Source organism: Hippichthys cyanospilos, chromosome 7 (genome assembly GCF_059441005.1).
Source record: "Hippichthys cyanospilos isolate Australia breed blue-spotted pipefish chromosome 7, RoL_Hcya_1.0, whole genome shotgun sequence".
NCBI classification, from domain to species: domain Eukaryota; kingdom Metazoa; phylum Chordata; class Actinopteri; order Syngnathiformes; family Syngnathidae; genus Hippichthys; species Hippichthys cyanospilos.
In genome coordinates, this window is record NC_142375.1 from 18700783 (window position 1) to 18721337 (window position 20555).

The 20555-nt window shown below is 38.5% G+C and overlaps 1 protein-coding gene across 4 annotated transcripts; it reads right to left on the reverse strand.

The window, feature by feature from the left end:
* Window positions 1-920: 920 nt before the first annotated feature.
* Window positions 921-19747, reverse strand: rnf24 (ring finger protein 24). Of its 4 annotated transcripts, XR_015866234.1 has the most exons (8): window positions 19139-19747; window positions 11090-11239; window positions 8543-8585; window positions 8079-8120; window positions 6507-6586; window positions 5092-5255; window positions 4936-5013; window positions 921-4807 (listed from the first exon to the last, which is right to left on the reverse strand). XR_015866234.1 is itself a non-coding variant. In XM_088420313.1 (7 exons), exons 2-6 carry the CDS (start codon window positions 11230-11232, stop codon window positions 5114-5116), a joined length of 450 nt encoding a protein of 149 aa, XP_088276439.1. In that variant the 5' UTR covers window positions 11233-11239; window positions 19139-19747; the 3' UTR covers window positions 921-5013; window positions 5092-5113. The 4 variants fall into 4 exon arrangements, 2 of the variants coding, with proteins under 2 accessions (XP_088276439.1, XP_088276438.1); XR_015866233.1 differs by having other exon boundaries at window positions 4936-5255; XM_088420313.1 differs by having other exon boundaries at window positions 921-5013.
* Between the last annotated feature and the right edge of the window lie 808 nt (window positions 19748-20555).

A 20555-nucleotide genomic window follows, 5' to 3' on the forward strand; every position in this document is an offset into this window, starting at 1 on the left:
ACATTTATTTTCCATTTGTCCGAGTTGACTCAAAGAAAAATGTATTGAGACTCAGAGGGGATCATTACAGATTGAAAAGAACTTCAACATATCTCATTGCAGCTCTGCTTACCCTTGGCATTGATGAGATGGTGGTAAAGCTGTGGTAGTTGTGTTTTTTGAAGGGTAGAAGCTCTGTTTGACTGTTTCTCTCAGGGTCATCCTGCACTCACTTGAAAGTGGACCTGGATCTTATCCTAGCCTAGGATATCGTGCAGAATGGCTAATTCAAAGACACACATTAACAGGGACAGATGTATACAAGTAGCTACTTTCAAATTTCCCTAATTGTGTACTTACCCAACCACCAGAGGGAGCTGTTCTACTGCGCATCCTGGACCAGGTGCTTTATTTGTCATCTAGCATTATCTCTGTCAGTTACGTTCAAAATCCCAGTTGCTGTTCTTTAGCGTTCATAGTTGCATTAGATAAATAAATAAACAAACATTGAAAGGCAAGCAAAATATATAGTGGAGAAAAAGAGCATTACGTTGGGGGACAAAATAAATCTCGATACCCTTCTTATTCGACTTTTGCCTGGTAAAATGTTCAGTCCCAGTAGATTAAGTCAATTCATTGCATATATACTTAATAGGTAAAAGTAAAGTCTTGTTAAATATCCGAATGCGCTTGAACGCCACTTGCAATTACGCTATATAGCCACACGGTGGTACTATAAAAAAGCACTTTCAGCCATTGGGCCAAAATGGCAGCAGTTCAATTTATGTACAGTACTATACAATTACGTGTATATATTTTTTCACGAAGGGCTGTCAGGTAGACGTGACAAACGCGTGGTTCCTCTTGCTGCCTTTGTATATTTTCATGTACAGGCTCATAAAAACTACGTATCGGATTTTCGGTTAAACACAGAGAACGACTCAAAGTTTGGAAACTTTTATTACAGTTCAAGTCAGTCACATGCAATAGTTTTATTTTTAAAACGAATACCCATGAAATTAGCCAAATAAAAAACACACACAAAAGAAAATAAAGCATAGTATTATTATTTTCCTCTTAAAATAGCAATGTACAAAAATAGAGCTTACAAATACTGTACAGCTATTATTATTATCTCCAAAAATATTCTGCTGCAGAATTCATAGTTTTACAAATAATGTCTGTGAAAGTCCACAAACAGAACATCTGTGTTAACAACAAAGTCAAGGGTGGTACATTGGAGATTTTTTTTTTTATTTTCGGGTGTTTTTCTGTGAGGGGGGAAGGGGCACAAGAACTCTACAAAGAAATAAATAACGGGTGTGCTTGTCCTTAAAGCATCCACAAAGATTCAAACCGCGATTGGATTGATTAGGTGCCGGGAGCAAAACACTCCTCCAGTATTCATGGCTACATCACTTTGTTCTCTTCCAGCAATTTTGTTCAATAATGTAGAAATGTTCTTTCATTTTAATTCCTTTGACACTTAAGACTGGCATTAGGACGTTTGTGATGTTTACAATCTAACATGCGATATCTATTGATGATTGCTTATAACAGTTAAATGACATACAGTACAGTACCGATAATTGGTGGCCAATTTGAGATTTTGAAAAATCCTTTTATCAAAGTCAGTAATGGCCTAAATGATTATTTCTTTCAAAAATACAATATGGTTACATTAGTGATACAGTTAAGTATGTGGGTAGTGTGCTGTGCTGGTACTCAAGTATACTGCACACAGCATTTTTTTTTTGAGTGCGGGGGTCTTTGATAATTTAAAGAATTAGCATGTGTGAACCCCATTTAAGGATTATTTTATGACATCAATACACTACTAATGTGAACAGTGGCGATGATCAGCACGCAGTTAGCATGCGTTCGCATTGAACCGAACAAGGACACATTCAAGGAAATAAGACTTGTGTGACCATATGTGGACGACAAATACTCTAACACTAAATCACGTTTTTAGGAATATTTTTGTCTAACATTTGTCACGCGATTGGGTTTTTACATTATGAAAAAGGAAATTCCAAAACTGCCATTTTGTTGCTTGTTTTGTTCTTCCAATAATTCGTATTCTTGCCAGCAGTCAAAGGTCGTAAGTTATACTGATCATTAATCAGGCACACAATTTCTTGGCTTCACGACTCATTTTCAAAAGAAAAACTTGATCTACGCAACAAAACAAATGGACACGCTTTAAGTTCTGAATACGGTTGACCCAATGTTGTTCTCAATTTTGTTAGATGTGCGACAAAGGTTGTGCCGTATGGCACCTTGCATGTAACAACGCATTAAAACGTGTAAATGTTTACACCCCTAACTGCTTAACAGTGTTGTTAAAGGCACAATCATTTTTTTTCCAGAACAACTTAAATTGAGAAAAATTACACTTCAAGTTAGACATTTTGTCCAATGAGAGTGGTTCCTTGAAATCTGAGTTTCCACACAGAAACAACGAAATTTCAACACTAATTAAGCTACAGTAATACTAATCATTTTTTTCACAGAGCATAAAGAACATCCATGCCTGAGAAAATTCATTTGTTTATCTATATGTGCTGCTGCACTGTTTGTGTTCAAATGTCATACCACCACATAGATAATATCTGCTAGCCCAAATCTAGGGCATTTCCCTTTATGTGTTAGCATTAACCCTTTACTGGGCACAGCGGTTGCTTTCAGCAGACAGTCTAAACAGGCAAAAAAGACTTTTAATAGGCACACGTTTTTCTTTTTTTTAAGTCAGAAACAGGCATGGATTTTCAGGATTTTAGAGAAATTTAGAGGTACGATAGAATTTAAGCAATGTTTGAGACGCTTCCGCCTGTTTAGAATATCGACTGAAAGCCGCCGTTGTTCCAAAAAAAGGTATCAGACTTTAAGGTGAAGTTATTTAAAATACAAAATATAAAATTTTCTTTCTTTGATGTTTGGTTTGATTGTAAACTTCAGCTAATGGCAAATCAATTTTTCAGAGCCATACAGTAATATGAGCTGATCTATTTACACTTGAATAGAAATTCTGCTTCATAGTCCTTTTAAAATCTTGTTTGAATTGTCACACTGAATTATCGGCACAGCTCACTAAAACTTCAGATTCTATTTGACCTTTTGGAATGTTACTCCTGACTAGTGCCTTTACATTTTTTCTGTTGTTTTTACTGATGCTCTCTAAAGAGATCAGCACTTTTAAAACGACCAGCTCGCAACCAGGAGCGGGCACACATACACACAAAAACCTGAACAAAAAAGCAGGGCTCAGGGGTCCAAAAAAAAAAAAGTATCGCACAGAAAGAGAGTGAGAGACGAAAGCTCGAGAAAAATGCATCCCGCGTGTGTGAATGTGTGTGTTTGCTTGTGTGAATGGAAATGCTGCTTCATTACATCCAGTGAGTGCTGACTCTAGCTGAACCAGAAATACGCCTGAAAAGGCAAAACTTCAATGCTTTTTTCGTGCTTCTTTAACACATTTAAGTGAATGAATGACAAGGGGCGTCATTCATGCTAATGTAGCTTTTAAGCCCCAAAACTTCCTAATACTGGTTGAAATATTCACATTATGTGAAGTAGTGTTTCCACATTTAAGAAATATTGTTACTGTTTTCTTCATTAGTTAAAACGGTAGTATTTAGACATTATTACATGACAAGTCATCGCATCAAAACGCACCATATTTCCTCAAATAATGACCTCTGCTTTGAATGACACCAAGCATGCAATTTATTTATTTATTTAATTTTTACCCTTTTCTAAGAGTCCAGACATTCGAGGAAATTACCAAAGTAATCTTGAGATACTAAATGTAAAATAATTGACCACTTTAGGTACTAAAATACTCAGTACTAATAGATTAATAGATTACTTCACTACTCAAATACCTAAAGTTGATTAATTTAATACTTAATTGCATACTAAAGTACCTAATGTAATTGATTACCTTTTAAGGTAAGGATTGCCATCGGATTAGGCTTTTTTTTTAAGGAATTTAATTAATAATTTAATTAATTTGTAGATACTCCTTAAACCGAAAAACTAAAAATGTTTTCAACAGCTGTTTATGCATTTGTGTAAACCTGATACGTAAACATTGGAATAGAAGTAAGTTGCATACACATTCATCTTCGCATACTGTAGTCAGCTCATCATTTTATTCATTCATCATTCATTCATCCATCCATTTTCCAAACCGCCTGTCCTCACAAAGGTCATTTCCTCAGTTACGGCTACGAGTGTGTTTAAAATAGTTTGGGAAGACTATGTGCGCGTCATATAAACAAATGTCTTACCGCTTATAGTCTGCCGGTACTCTGCAGTTTAGTGAATTAGCGCCCCCAAACAGCCACTATATGAGGAAACATGGCAAGTTTTTTAGTGAAACACTTTTAGACTGGCAAAATACAAAACCATTAACACACTCACAGAATAATAATAATGACTATAAAAGACGGCACTTCATATAAAATTTGGCATGTGTAATCCTTTCATTTAAGATAAATGGGCTCAAGTCTCCTTTGAGCGTCCTTCAATCTGTGTGAACTGGAAGCAACATTTTCTGATATTTACCAAAAGTATTATTTTATCCCTTTGAGAAATACGACTGCGATCAAAGTTCACCAAATAAAACTGAAAACTTGTGAGGCTGAACGCTGAACATGGAAGTAATGGTCAAAAATCAGATATAAAACCTACTCTTGCCACCACAATTTGCAAGCAATTAGGTTTTGACTTCTTATAAAGTGCTTGTTAAGTCATAAAATAAAATACAAATAAGTAGGATATTTAGTATATTGTAGATCTTGGCTGCTGTGTTTGTTGTCAGCTGGTGTCGACAGAAAAAAAAAAGTGCTTTGGTTAGAAATCACATCAACGTTCGTTCAGTGTCCGTGAAAAAAAAAAAAAAAAGGTTAATCCAGTTGATGATCAATCCGAGCGAGCTGAGGAAAATACCTTTTTCACGAGTCCACGTGAAGATACTGTAAGTGTCCTTTTCACCGGGTGGCTCAGCAGAATTACAACAAATTGGACCTGTACAGCTGACGGTTATATTTGCGTGTGTACATATATACGTAAATGTATACATATATATATATATTTAGGTGTCACCATCGTGTTGGTTTGTGGTCCACTAGACCAGGTTCTCAACACCGGGCAGAGGCTGCTGGATGGGCTCTGGCGGTTCCGTCGTGCCCGCCTGCTGGGCAAGCTGTAGGACGGGCATGTTGCAAAGCGGGCACACTTTCCTCACCTCCAGCCACTTGATGAGACATCTGGCACATAGGAGGGAATCAAGACTTGGTTATGAAGATCAACAAGTACAAATTCACCACAATCCTCAACTAGGTGCACGGAGGATTTTCAGACCTCCATTGCAGGTGAGCTGGAGCCTATCTCAGCAGGGTTCTTTGTGAAAATATATCTTATTTGATGTCAGCTTTGCCAGTCTTGCATCCATTGTTTTTGCAGATTCACTCCACCAATTTCTTTCCAGAAGGTCAGAATAGCCCAGCAGAGCTGCCGTTTGTACACACTTGTCGAATTCAGACGCTCACTGAGGTCTCATTAGATTCGCAAGCTTTCGGAGGCAATTTTAGAAGCACACGAATGCCCGGGCGCACACATGTTTACAGAAGGCGGTGGTCACTCTGGAAGCAAATGACGAGAAACTAGGCCAAGGGGGGTGTCGTGCTGATATAAACAACTCAGTTGAAAGGGCAGGCTATGTATGTGTGTCAGCATGCGTGTATGTATGTGGGGCAAAGTTAGCTCGGTCAAGTGGTCATTTACTCTGCAGGGATCTCTTTCAGATTGATCTGTGAGTTACAGTATTATTTGTAGGAGAAATTACCATAACCATTTACTGGTTCATTCCATATTAGAATAGAGAATAGAGTATGCAACTAAGCTGTGTGTGTGTGTGTCCCTTGGTTTTGCTACCTCATGGGGACCAAATCTTGGATTCTACTGTCTTTGTGGGGAAGATATTAGTAGACTCCACAAGTTCAGACCTCTTTTTGAGGGTCAAGACTTGCTTTTAGAGTTATAGGTTAGAATTGGATTTTGGTTGATGTAAGGGTTCGGCAATCTGATGGTCAAGGTTAGGGGCTACGAAATGCATTATGTCAATGTGTGTGTGGTCTTGGTTTTTGCTACATGGTGGGGACCAAAACCTATTTTGGTGGACCCCACAAGTTTAAACCTCCTTTTGAGGGTCAAGACTTGCTTTTAGAGTATAGATTTGAATTGGACTTTGGTCGGGGTTAGGGCAAGAGCTCGGGTTAGCCAATATGTTGTGATCATTAAAGTTGGGGTTAGGGGCTGGGAAATGAATTGTGAATGGGGTGTCTCGCCTACTATAGAAAAAAACGTTGTGTATGTGTACTTTTTAATAAAGCAGTTAACTGTTTTTTTTTTTTTTGGGGGGGTCGGACGACAACTAATCACATAACTGGATAAAGCCATGCGTTCCTCCCCATGTGTGTGTGTGTCTGCATGAAAACTCAACAATGCTTTGCACTTACTTCCTGTGAAATGCATGTTTGCACGGACAAATCCCCAGCTCATCTTTTTGCTTGAACTCCTCCAAGCACACCGCACATATCTGCAAGAGAGAAAAAAAGAGGAGTTTTTTTTTAAACACACTTTCTTGCAGCCTCTCGTTTGGCTGGATGAAATAATAAGTGGAAAGAATCCCTCCCAAGGCCAAATGAAAACAGAAGGGACGAGATCTGGGAACTGTCGGGGGTTTACGCTGTTTGGCACATGTTGGGTTAGCTATGAGAGAGGTCACTGTGGTATCCAAGTTGTAGTGTTAGAGGGACTGAAATATCTTCAGACTACAATAAAAACACTCCTGCTGGTCATCCGGCCCCTGGGGTATTTTAGGTGCTGTGAAATCAAGTCGGTCACGACTCATTTCTTGTCTTTTTGGCCCTTCTGTCAAAAGAGCTTCTCGTCTACCAGAAGACTAAAAAAAATCTTGCACCTCCACACTCTAGAATACAACATCCTGCACTTCTTCTGGAAATGGAGCAAGGACACACAAAAAATGCTGCCTTATTCTATTAAATTCTTGATATTGTCGATGCAGAATGAGCCTCGAAGGCTCAAATAACATCCACTCCTTAAGTTATTGTATCTTCTTTTGCCAACTTAAGAAAACTGTTCAAAATAAAAAAAAGATGTTTTTAATAATAACTTTACCTACTTACAGTAAGTGAAATTGTACTTAATAAATGCTATCATTGAAACTGAGAATTCAGAATGAGTCAGTAAAGACTGACAAGGCTATTTTGGAACCCTTCAGACAAAGGATATGAATAATTTCTTTATGGAGGAGTAGATTCCATTTTCTTTCCATGGAAGGAAAGTCAGCAGTCACGCAATTGTGTTCTTTTCAGAATAAAACAAGGTAGCTCTCAAGGCTTATTGTTATTTCATAAGAGCCAGTCAGGGAAGAGATTTGGAGACTTATGAATGGGCAGTAATGCCATATTGTGTGATGTGAATTCTTTACATGGTCTGCAATAATCTAGGCTAATTGGTTGGATAAATCCATTGTATGCATGTGCATAAAAGAAACAGATTCGTTTGTCTTACTATTTACAATCATTCAAAATAAAATACAAAAATTGCACTTTCCAAGTGTGGGACACAAAAAGTAGGTCGCCTATGAGTCTGGTGTAAGGGTATGTGCGTGTTTGTGTGTGTGCACGCCTGCAACAATGTCTAAGGTTGTTGTGTCTGTCACTGAAGTGACTCACATGACACTGTCAGATGCTTTTTTGCTGTTTGTGATAACAAAGAAAGAAATTCCAGACAAATGCTGTGACAGTTGGATTGAACAAGGCAGAAAATATGTATCCCCTGCGTTTCCAAGGGTTGATAAAAACAAAACAAGACAAAAACAAACTTAAAGGGACAGCACTTTGAGATACATGCAACATGGTAGTAACACAAAGCGTGACCCCTGTTTTAAATAGACGCAATGTGTCAAATAGTCATTATGTGTAATATCCACGAGGAAAATGGATGACTCAAATAAGAAATGAGGTGTAAGTGTATGCATATGCATATGAAACGGGAGAATTCACCTCATGCAAATTTAACTCTTTGACCTTTTCCTTCTGAATGACCTGCGAGGAAAAGCAGAGAAAGAAAAATATCACACACTGTCTCATCGTAACAAATGCAGTTAATGTAGTAAAGGCTCAATAGTGAGGGACGAATACATTGTGTGGTTTGCTAAAACTCAAGGTAAGCTTGCTTCTGTGGAGCAAGGAGTATTTTTAGGGCTGTCACTAACAAATCTTTTGATAATCGATTACGCTATCTATTATTTCAAACAATTTGCAAACATTTACATCTTAACATTTTATGTCCATTTCCCGAAAAGGCACCTTCTAAGCAAATATGATGAAATCACGGGCAATGGAAAATTGCGTTGCCAAACTAGCAAATTTGCGGCTTTATTCCAGCCCGCCACCGTTCCCGCATGGAATTTCTATTCATTACACATTAGCTGTGTGTACTGTTTTCAAGTGACCTCAATGCTTACTTGTTTGTATGCATAGAGCTCTTTGTGCGCCTGGTGCCGTAACCTGGGGAGACGTAAAGACAAAACATCTTTCCGATTAGTGAGTTACCGCCACATTGTCCACATCATCAATACACAAATCATTCAGAGATCCTGGGGGGAGAAAAGAACAGAAAAACAAACTTGAATGCTCTCTCCTTGACAAATACTTGCCTTATGACAGCGATTCTATAAAAGGTGCTACATTTTGCGCAAGATCACACATTTATCAGAGGGCGGTTGTGGAGGTTGTTTGTGTTGGCTTTGTCCTACAAGACTGCACTTGCGATCATGAGACTGGATTCACTGAATCATTGGCACTGGATTAACCAATTACAGGTTAAGTAAAAACCTAACTATTGCTCTCTGTTTGCATTGAGAAAATGCATTACAGGCAGTAATGAGAAGTGCTCTATTTCTTATTCACAAATAGCTGGACTGACAAATCCTAACAAATGCACACATCAGGCGCAAAAGCCAGTTTTGCTTGAAACTGCCAAACATTGTCAAATAAAATCATCTGAGTGAGGAGAGAACAGGCACAGCACTTAAAAGGAACGTCTAAGCTATGAGAGCGACAACAAACATGGAGGACAAGGGGGAAGCATGAGCGAGAGAAATAAGAGAAATTCGTAGGCTTGTAAGATTTACCTCCATTACAAGTAACCTTAACCTCTCGCGGCAGAGTGAGAGGGATCTGTAAAACAAGCAGCACAGTCTAGGAGACAAACTGACATTTTTTTTAATTAAAAAAAAAAAAAAAGTCAGCAGGTAAAGATGCAGAGACTCCCAAGGGTTGAAGGACTTTCAAATAAATCACAGGTCTATTTTCACCAAGCAGTATTTATATTTTTCGGTCAGCTTGTTCTTTCACCAACCAAAACAACGGATCAATAATGCTTAATGAAAAGTAAATATTCACCTTTTCTTTGGTACTGTCTGTCATCGGTTCTCAATGAGGGTTATGAATTCCCCTGGGGTACGTATAGGCTCTTCAAGGGGTATGTGAGATTTTAACAGCATAAATCAGCAAATCTAATTTAATGCAGTGACTGAAACAATAGTTTTTTTTCTTTTAAACTAAGAATAAATTAATTGAAACATGCAGCAACTTATTATGAAATTGCTTGATGGCGATTGACTTTTTCATTGCATGCCTTTATTTTGTTAAATTTGATTCACCTTGTCATTCGTAACATATTTTTGTCAGATGAGCCTGCAATAAAACAGATGATGTTCCACAATCGCGCTTCTGGAGTTTCTGAATATAATACGCTTAGAAATGTCATTACAAATGTATTACAAAGTTTTCTAAAGCAAACACATCTGTTTAAGGTACAGTGCTGTACATTCATACAGGGACAGTAATTCTGGGAGACTGCATCATTAGGTGCTTTTAAATAGAAAAAAAAATCATTGCATTTAAAAAACTAAAATGTTTATATTTTTGGATTAAATCATGGCACTCCATCACAGTCATGTTTGGGTAGCATTTATACAATAGCACCAAAATCAACTGGTTGTCAGCCAATTGCAGGGCACACAGGGACCAACAACCATTCACGCTCCCAATCACATCCAAAGAAACTTTAGAGTGTCCAAGATGGAAGGAAGGATGAGTGCCCGGAGAAATCCCATGCAGGCATGGGGAGAACATGCAAACTCCACGTACAAAAGCCGGAGCAAACTGGAACTGAACTTGAGACCTCTGAACTGTAAGGCCGACGTGCTAACCATTCTGCCACTGTGCAGCACACTTTTATTTACAGATTTATTTCTTTAAAATAATAAAATAACAAGCAAGATTCTTAGATGCAGTGCCATGATCATCACAATTTACCATTAATGTAGACAAGTTTTGATAGCTCAATATTACTTTCAAATTCAGATCAAAATCTTTTCTCTTTGGAAAAAAAAAAAAATCTCCCAACTGTGCTGTTGAAATAATTCACACCTAAATACGCAGCAAACAGAAAATTCACAAAAACCTGAATATAATAAGTACATTTTGGGTTCCATATCAGTAAAGTATGTACATGTACGACATACGTACTTGGTTTTCGTCAACAGTATTGTACATGTGTTTTTGTGCTCCAGCCTTTCAAAAGGAATTGCTTATATTGATCGGGAAGCAGGTCAGATGTGATCACACTCACGACAACACAAACATTTGGTTTACTTGCGTGCGGCTACAAAATGACCAAAGGAAAGAAATCTCGACCCGTGCACAATTTGAACATGCCTTGCACTAGACTTACACTGTGCATAAAAATAGAACCCTTAGTGTAATTTCTATTTACTTTTTGAGGCCAATGAAACCTAGCGGGGGTTGTTATATATTATTTTGCAATATTTGTGGAGGTGGACGACCTTGCAGTTTCTAAGGTTGACGGCTTTGCAATATTTGTTTCTCTAAAAATACATTTATAGGCATTTGTACTTCAGTGCGCATAGGAATAAGACCATGGAGCATGTATTCCACAATGTCCAATTCAGCAGATAAAGCTAAAAACATGTACAAGGATTTACCTTATTAAGTAGCAGCAGAAGAGTAGGCTGAGGATGAAGACAAAGATGGCTGTCCCAAACACAACGATGTAGATATTAAGGGGCAGGTTCTGGAACCCTATATTTGGCATCCTGAAACTGTAATGTGAAAAGTTGTCGCTCATTGATGTTCTGGAAAGCAAGAGAGTCCACAATCAGGCAAACCATAGAGCAGCAAGGCCAAAAATGAAACAGCAAAAGGTGGAACTGCAAGATGACTGGTGTGAATTTCACTTTCAATATGATGATTGGAAAATTGTTGGATTGTTTGAAGAGGGCGTTTGTACTAAAAGTAGTGGACTTTTTTTCTTCTTCAGAATTTGTTCAGTTTAAATTTTCAAGCCACCGGACAAAAGAACCAATTCACATCAATATCAATACATTCACTTTCTATACCAATTGTACTACTTATTAAAGCTGGAATTGGGTTCCAAATAGGATACTCTTTGAATCAGTCGCAAGTCAATGATTGAGCGCATATTGACGACACTTACAGTCACTTTGAAAGTGATGGCCAATTAAGGGCCCCGAGACTCCTGACCACAAAGCAGTTGTGTTTACCGCACTTCCAACATGCTGCCCCAATCAATATTTCCAGTAAACTAAACCTTCCACAAAGATGATCTTGCTCTGGTTAAACACACACATGCAGGCATGCACACACACAGCTAATTGTACATGTCAGCAGAAACGACAGGAATTAAATAGAGTCAACAGGTAATTAGACATAACACAACATGAATAATAAATGAATGACATAACATGCTATGGGCAAGAATATTTCATCAGAGTGTAACTTAGTCTTCGCTCATTTAAGCTCGCAACAACATAATACATAAAGGCTTGTCAAGAAAGTGTTTGTAATCAAGGGGCCTTTCCTAAATCTAGGAAAGGGCCATGTCTGGACATGTCTACTCCTCCTAAGGAAGGCGGAGCAAAGCCCAGAATTAAGTACCATTCACTCCTTGTGGAAGGGACTGAAGACCCCCTCCTTTTGTAAACATCATGACAGAGGGCGTTTTTGTGAAGCTAAAGCTACGAAATGTGAGCCGACGTTGGGTGTTGACCTCAGGATTATCCAGCTTTATGCGCTGCAGTGTGATGAAGAGCAGATACGATTGTTCCTCTGAGGGCAACTTGATTGCAGCATAGGATAAAGACAGTTTTTATACTACTAATTTAATCTTTGACATCATAGTTCTCAAACAACACGCCAGCATTGTTACAATCTCAATGATATGCATTCTCAAAGAGAGCAGACGGCTCAATTACTGGTATGGCAACTTTACTTACAGTTGTATTTGGCACAAGACACCAGAAAATTTCCTTTGGGAAGTTCTCCTTTTAGCAATGATAATGAAGTATAATTCTAAATATAGAAACCCATGACTTGGATGATTGATTCCATCACTGTAGCGCAAGTGGACAGGAGGTGTAAAAACATCGAGGCCAGTGGCATTCTAGCGATGAACCGCTCTGACTGTGGTTGAATTACTTGGACCGGAATCCTCTATAAAATATCTAAGTCACGCCTGGAAAACTAGGTCAGTCTGCCCAAAGGTCAAAAGAGGATAAGAGCGCACAAAGTTAAAGCTGAAATTAAGCGGTGGGGCTCTTTTTAAAGAGAGTAAGACCACCAGTATGCTGGCGCCACCTTTGTACTGTAAGACAACTGACAGCACTAATTCACGTTGAAACATGTTGTAAATACATTTCCCTGGTCATTGCTTTTAACGGTGGAAAAATATGTAGAAGGCTAATTTCAAACTAGACCTTATCTTACCAAATAATATGGACATGAAAGCCCTTGATATGCTTTTATTTTGAAGTTGTTCCTGACAGTGTACGTAACAGCCTGACGTCTTTCTTCTGCAACTGTGGTACCCAATATCAGATACAAATTCCTTGTTCTGAAATCACATTCAATCGCCAATTCAGAGCGCGAACAAACGACTTAATTACCAATGGCTCTGACTTCGATATAGCTGCGTCTAGCATAAATTAGCTGCTAGCTCGCAGTGCTCACTGGTGCGATAGATGTAAATGATTGTGGACACTTCGATGCTTACAGCCTGACACAGTTGCCGTTTCTACTGATCATCAAAAATGGATTATAGTTGGTCATTCATATTAAAGTGGAAATGTGTTATTCGATCTTTTGTGTTTGAATTATTTTTCAACATGCAAAAATATATACATATTTTCTTTTATCAGAGAACTAGAAGTTTGATGAAAAATTTCTGTAGGATACCCTAACACCAAAAAAATGCTCAATAGCTGCTGCCCTAATATATTTCTGCAACTGCTTCTTTCAAAGATTTTAGAATTTTAGTTAAGCTTAACAAATTTGGATTGGACCACCACATTGAGCTTGTGTAAAAGCAGTCACCGGAATACATGGGTAAATTGCTTCCATCTGTCAATTATCAACACAGCTTATCTTGCGGTGGGAAGTTCAACGCAGGACTTTTAAGGGTACAAATGATGATAGGGGGGAAACCTGTAACTGGAGAGAACCAACTATTGACTAATTTTTAGTAACTGTTTTTTTTAATTTGTTATTGTTAAGCGATTTAAACACTAAAGATGACCAGTCTGCTTTCATAGGGTCTACGAAATTCTGAGAATAATTACTGTTGAAACGATTAACCCGTTATCAAAATAATGTCAGATTAAGTTCAGAATTAATTAGTTGTTTATTCATTTTGACACATCAAACCCTGCAAAGCTCAACGGAATAACAGATTTGAATCCACAAAATTACTTTCAGTTTAACCCCTGTACTGCTATAAGCACTGATAGTTACTTGTGGTCATGAATTAACACATATACTAATTTACTCCTGCAATAAAGTAATGATCATTAAGCTTGACTCAACAATATCAAAGTGTGTGTGGTAATGGTTCTCGTCTTTGCATCGTTTCTACCACCTTCTGCTTCCCAAAGTTTCACATTATGACATAACCAGGATAGCACATTGCATTCATTGGCATGAGAAAGTGCAGGCACAAGATTCTTCACCGTAATCCTACACCCGAACCCCTTCCTTGGAGTCGCCAGTGTCAACTAATGTAAGACACCTCTGCCAAGGTTTTATTGTCACAAACCACTCATGTCATTTCCATTAACGGTCTGAATGTAGCAATGAAAGATTGAATTACTGAATTGTTTCAAACTTGATAATGATGACAGGGTGCAACTCAAGGCCCACATTTGTGTGACTCACTATGTTTCCAAATCATCATACAGGATGATGACGAAAGACCTCAGTGCAATGAACACATTACTCTCCAGACATAAAACTTCTCCAAGGCTCCCTGAAGACTCAAATAAATGACCCGGTGCCAAACCTCCCAAGAAAAAAAAGTCAAAATGAAATGGGGAACTGCACAGTCCAGTGATCAAAATTTGTAATTTTCCAAAACTCTAAACATAAATTTGTAGGAATATCCCACAAAGCGACTATTGGTTCCACCTCTTGCCACATCATTACATTCAGAGGTAGTAGCTCCAAGGAGAAGTGGAAATTTCCACTAGCAGCCATGAGCACCATGAGATATGTACATCTGAAACCTAATATGCTTCAGGGCTGAACGAAAGACCAGGGCCTCAGGGGCAGAAAAAGGAAATATGCCGCAGGTTGTACTATTTATTCTACATGTCCACACTAATAGCGTGATGTGACGAAGAAGAAGTTGATATCTAACTTCTCTTTTAAAACACTTTTAGGTCTTTTAAAACACAGGTCGAGTGTTGATTGACTCAGCCTAAATTAAACGTTATAATTAATAAAAGTTATAAATAATAAAATAAAAGTTTTGGTTGTGAATGCATTCGATACATATTGTTTTTGTTTGGTTAAAAACAATGATAAACGCAGAAGAACGAATAACACATTTCCACTTAACTACGAACAAAACAACTTTTATCATTTTTTTTTAACTTAAATTCCTTTGCGGCACACTACTTCCCGCCTCCATCTCCAAATCCCTACCGATAAATGTTGGTCTATAAGACACATTTCCCGGCTGAAACGCGGCATTTGAGTCTGCATGATTTGATAAAAAGTGATCAGTAGAAACAGCAACTGTGTCAGGCTGTCAGCGTCAAAGCATGCAGAGTCATGTATGTCTGTCATACCAGCCTATATGGAGCACTCAAGGGCTGCTAGCTAGCGGCTAATACCGTATGTGCTTGAAGCAGCTGTAATGAAGCCTATGAAAGCAACCTTGAGTTGCTTGCATCGGGAGTCGGGAGCAACAATTAGTGGCGGATAAACGAGCCACTGGTGGGAAAAACTTCAAAATAAAAGCATGAGGCAAAAATGACATTGTTCACAAATAAAAGAGGTATCACAATGAAATCTAAATATTTTCATGATTGTTTTTGGATCGAGGAAGGTAATGCGCCTAAATCCAGCCAACTGTAGGTTTTGTGCAAAAATACAAAGTGTATGGCGAAAAAAGGGTAACAAACATCTATGCAGAAGCACTGCTAAAAAGAAGCTATGACCTTTTCTAAATGTGCTCTTCTGCTCATGGCCTCTTATTGTAACACAAGCTGACACAAACAAGAGGAACTGACACACACAGCTGTCTCGCAGCTATTTTTTTTGTAGTGGTCACCTGGTCACAAAACTCAAGTTCCTTATCTTTTCTAATCAATTCTACAGAGAGTTTCACGTTTTACTGTAAACTGCTTAGCTCGTGGAACAACGGAATTGGCCTACATCCCCTCTCGTCATGAATGCAGAGACATGGTCGTTTTGGGTCAAAAGTGTCTATTCCGGACAATTCTGAGGCAATCGACTACTGAGAAGGAAGAAAAACAAACGTACAAACTTGACCACTGGCTCAATGAGCTGACTTCCAGGGTTATGTTCAGGACCGCTACAACATAACAAGGAACCACAGCAATGAATGAATGTGTCAATATAAGTAGTATTGATCAGCAGCACCCATGTTATTTCTTGCACAAAGCTGTTGCAAATGTATAGGGAAACAATTATGCAACATGCCATATATGTCAAAGTATGTACGTAGGTTAGGTGTCAAGTGTCAGGTTAGGCAATGCAACGTATTTCCTGAGCTGTGTAATTTGGGACCAAACCATATTGGCTAACAATTACTCAGTGGTACAACGTCATGTGCCTAATCCGTTAAAAATCCATAATGTCGCTGAATCACTGCGAGACATACCTTAAAAAAACAAGACGGCATGCTGAGAAGTCTAGTGAACTCTAATACGGATTATTACTCTATGATGTGGTTGTTTTATTATTCAACTTGTACTGTATACTGTCTAGCAATATCCACCATCACCTGATGGAACTGAAATATTCTGTGTAATTGCGGTGCAAGGCAACCAATTGATTATTTATTATAATTGATTATTTATTAAATTAATAGACAACTACTAGATTTTGAACAACTAATGAGCACAGAGCACTTTTGGGTGAAATAAAATAGACTTAACAGGGTGCTCTGCATTGCTTTAGAAAACAAATGGACAGATGGTATTATTTTGAGACGCGAAAAAAAAATGCTGGTGTTATTTCAGCAGCACCAGTTGCTTTACAGGAACACTCAACATACCAAAGCAGCATTTGCACTCATCTGCTAGAAACACAGTGCAAGTTCCAAGGAACAGTAGCACCTTACTGAGACACTACATGGCACCTACATGTTTCCTTCCCAAAACTCCCCCATTTGACTAAATCACAGCAAAGACATGAGACTAAACACTTAATTAGTGTTACTGTGACAAGCAATCCAAATCTCAAGGCACCAATTTCTGCTACTGCATGCGATGTTTCGTCACACTATTAACCCTGCTGCCTTATTTAGAAAATTATACCATATCTGTCTTGAAGCTGTAATTTGTGTCCAGGAAGACAAGGTGAGAAATTATGCAATAGGAAGTTGATATTGAATTCAAGTCTTATGTGCGACGTTCCACCCATCAGCAGCTGTGGAATGTCAGATGATACTGTTCAGTATTGTGGCTCCCTCCATCAACATAGATCATTAAGGATATGAGCTAAAGAAATAGCTTTCCCACCCATACGGATGTTAAAGTTTTATTTGGTTAATATATGGTAAACAAAAGGCATTAATGCAATCTAGGACAGTACGATGGTTGGATTAAAACACTGATTCTTAAGGGGGGCTGGTTTACTTGACAAAAATCCATCCACAACTTTGCATTTATCAGCAGAAGTATCCAAAACACACACAGGCCGCAAAATAAGGTTTGTCTGCTTTCAGTAAAATCAGATTTGAATCAATCAAAATAAAATCAGTCAATCAAAAAAATAAATGAATGCCTTTTTGTGATGCTTCAAAACAACGAGAGGTAATTTGTTGGTGGTCTATATGAGACCTACGATGGACGAGAACAGTCCTGGGTGGCTGTGTCTCATTCTCGGTGAGCTGGTCTCCGATCCAGCTCACCCATGACCATGAGGACAAGCTGTATGAAAATGGATAAATACACATTTACATCAACTGTTTTAATTCTGGCTCAGCTACTGGAAAAAAAAAAAAAGAAAAAAATCACCAGAATGTGACTTGTGAGGTTTTTAACCTGGTGCCAGTGATATACTGTATAATGATCATATTTATTATTCATGTTTAGTGTTATAGTGTTTGCTTTACGAAATGTTGCATGCCTATTGTGTGAAAAGTTATAAGGATGCAAATGGACATTAGTGACACAATTTTCCAGTAGCTGAGCCAGAATTAAAACAGTTGTTGCACGAGCTGCAGTTTCTATTAGTGAAGGGGAATCTTAGACTGTCTCATGATTTCATTTCGACTGCAGAATCTACAATTAGATTCAGAGTGGATTTTCGATTCAAGATGATTTGATTCAAAACGACATTCGATTCAATTCAATTAACAATGATTTCATTTTCAATCCATAGATGTGCAAAGAATCATCATACTGCTTCCATCTAATTTGCAGGACAGAATCACAAAAGAAGTGCATTTTTACATTTCTTAAGTTTTGAACCACAACTGCTACTCTTTGAAGCTAGTTACACATGACACAACTGTTACAATATAACACAAGATGAAGCATTTTTTTCTCACATTAACCACATTGACCATTTTTAATATTCAGAATTGTGTAAATAACGAACACAATTTTTATATGAATCGATTTTTTTAGAACAGCATATCTATGGAGTTCTGAATATAATACACCTAGAGATATACAAAAGAGATACAAACATAGTTTTGAAGTTTAATAGCTCAAACTCAGACGGTATAGCAATCTGTTTGTTTTTTTGTTTTTCTTAATCCAAAACTGCTTTGTGCTAGTTACGGGGTATTTGGCGGAAAAAAAATGTATCACAGGAAATACATCATTGGAAAATGGTGAGAACCACTGCTGCAAACGATTGCTCAGTTATTAAAATCCAGTAGTCATCCATTAGATCTTGATAATCGATTAGTTGTCCTTTAATAAATGTGTCGCACCTTTATTACACGGAATATTTCAGGTCCATCAGGTAGTGGTCAATATTAGGTGCAAGTGTACCTAATGTTGTGTCCACTTTGTGTAGATCACTCTTATGACATGATGATGATGATGAAATACAGCTTGAATCACGTAGACAAGAATGGAGAGGAAACCGTTTGACATTTGACCACCAACACAATTGCCCCCCCGAGGAATATTACACTCAAGGTCGACTCCTGTCAATGGAAGCTGACATCTTTAATTAGCATCCGAGTGTGACCGAATCTTGACGAAAAGGACGTGACAGCCCCCGGGGCGTAGGCTCGCTTGCTAGCTCAAAAGGCTCTTGTGGTCAGAAAAGCTTGCTTGTAACACAGGTCAGCAAAAACACTCGAAACTAACATCAACCCAGTCATGAAGATCACTAAATGAGCGTTTAAATGACGTTTAGCGGCCTCTTTTGAAAGCACTTGGTAGCATCGCTGCTTGTTGCCAAGTGACGTTAGCTAGCTAGTAGTAATTATGTAAGTGAATGGCAACGAGAAGAAGCGTCCACTAACTCACCAAGCTGGCACGTTCCAAAACCTTCGCAGCAATCTTCTCCCCTTTTCCGTTTCTTCGAAGTCTGGAAGTTGAACTGGAACGCTGGCGTTAAAAGGAAATGTAAAAAAAAAAAAAAATCCTTAATTGAAATTGACGTCGCAGGATGCCGCGGCTTGGGGCGACTTCATCACGTACGCCCGCCTGTGGTGGTGCTGTTAAGTGGTAAAGATGAGGGGGGGAAACACACACACAAAAAATGGGGGGTCCTTAATAGCGAGTTCCGGGATGGGAGGCAGCACTGTCAGAACAAAATCTGTGCATGAACGCGTGGGATTGTTGGTACGCGTCCTCTTCGGTGTGAGGGTCGGAATGGTAAATGAGCCGCCGGATTAACGCATTTGTTTATTTTTTTTCAATGCCGCTTCCTCGACCACTACTAGTGGCACAATCCACACATCCTCCTCCCCCGTCCTCCAGCTGACAAAGAGAGCAGAGCGAGTGAAGCCGCTGGCCCGTTTTGAGGACGGCGTGGCCGCGGGGAACGATGCCAACGCTGGAAATCGAGGGAGGGGACAGACGCGCTTTTTAAGAAGCACACGTAGCGCCGGCTTTTAAAACATACCAAAACTACTTGCGTCTATCAGCCGGAAGGGGGCGAACATGTAGTTTGGAAGCTATGCTGCGTTCAATTTGGCTGGGAAATAGCAGGCTTAAACAATTTTAAATAAAACAATAACTAGGTTATTAGGCAAAAAAAGTTGTCAAGGGATTTGATTATCTATTCATTGTTGAATCATAGACTAATTTTGATATCTCAGTTTTAGAACTACAAAGTTTCTCAAACATGACTTGTATAAAACGTTTCTTACCTCTGCTAACTAATTCCAGTCTTATTCTTTGGGAATAAAATTGTGCTCGTACAAGTACGTGCAGCGTGCACATGAAGAAGGGAGTGTGCTGTTTTATTTTTCAATCAAACCTAAGGATAATTTAGTATGTCCAATACACCTGCCACGCATGTTTTTGGAGTGTGGGAGGAAGCCTGAGTCCTCAGAGAGAACCCATGCGGGCTCGGGGAGAACATGCAAACTCCACACAGAGCAAGGTGGATTTGAACTCAGGTTCCCGAACTGTGAGGCGGACGTGCTAAGCACAGCTCCACCGCAAATTTGAATTTGCTACATAGAGCAGCATACTGTTATGTTTTGATTGGAATGAACAGTAATAATGTTCTTGGATCATTTTAGCGTATTTTGTGGGCAATACTAATTTATAGCTATCTTTTACCTTCAACATTCAACATTTAACTAATAACTCTCAAATTGGTCTGTTTGACCTATAACATAACAGGATGATTAATAATGACATATTTCAAATAACTTGGACCTAAAATGACATTAAAATATAAAACTGTTTTAAAAAAAAATGCAAATGTAGT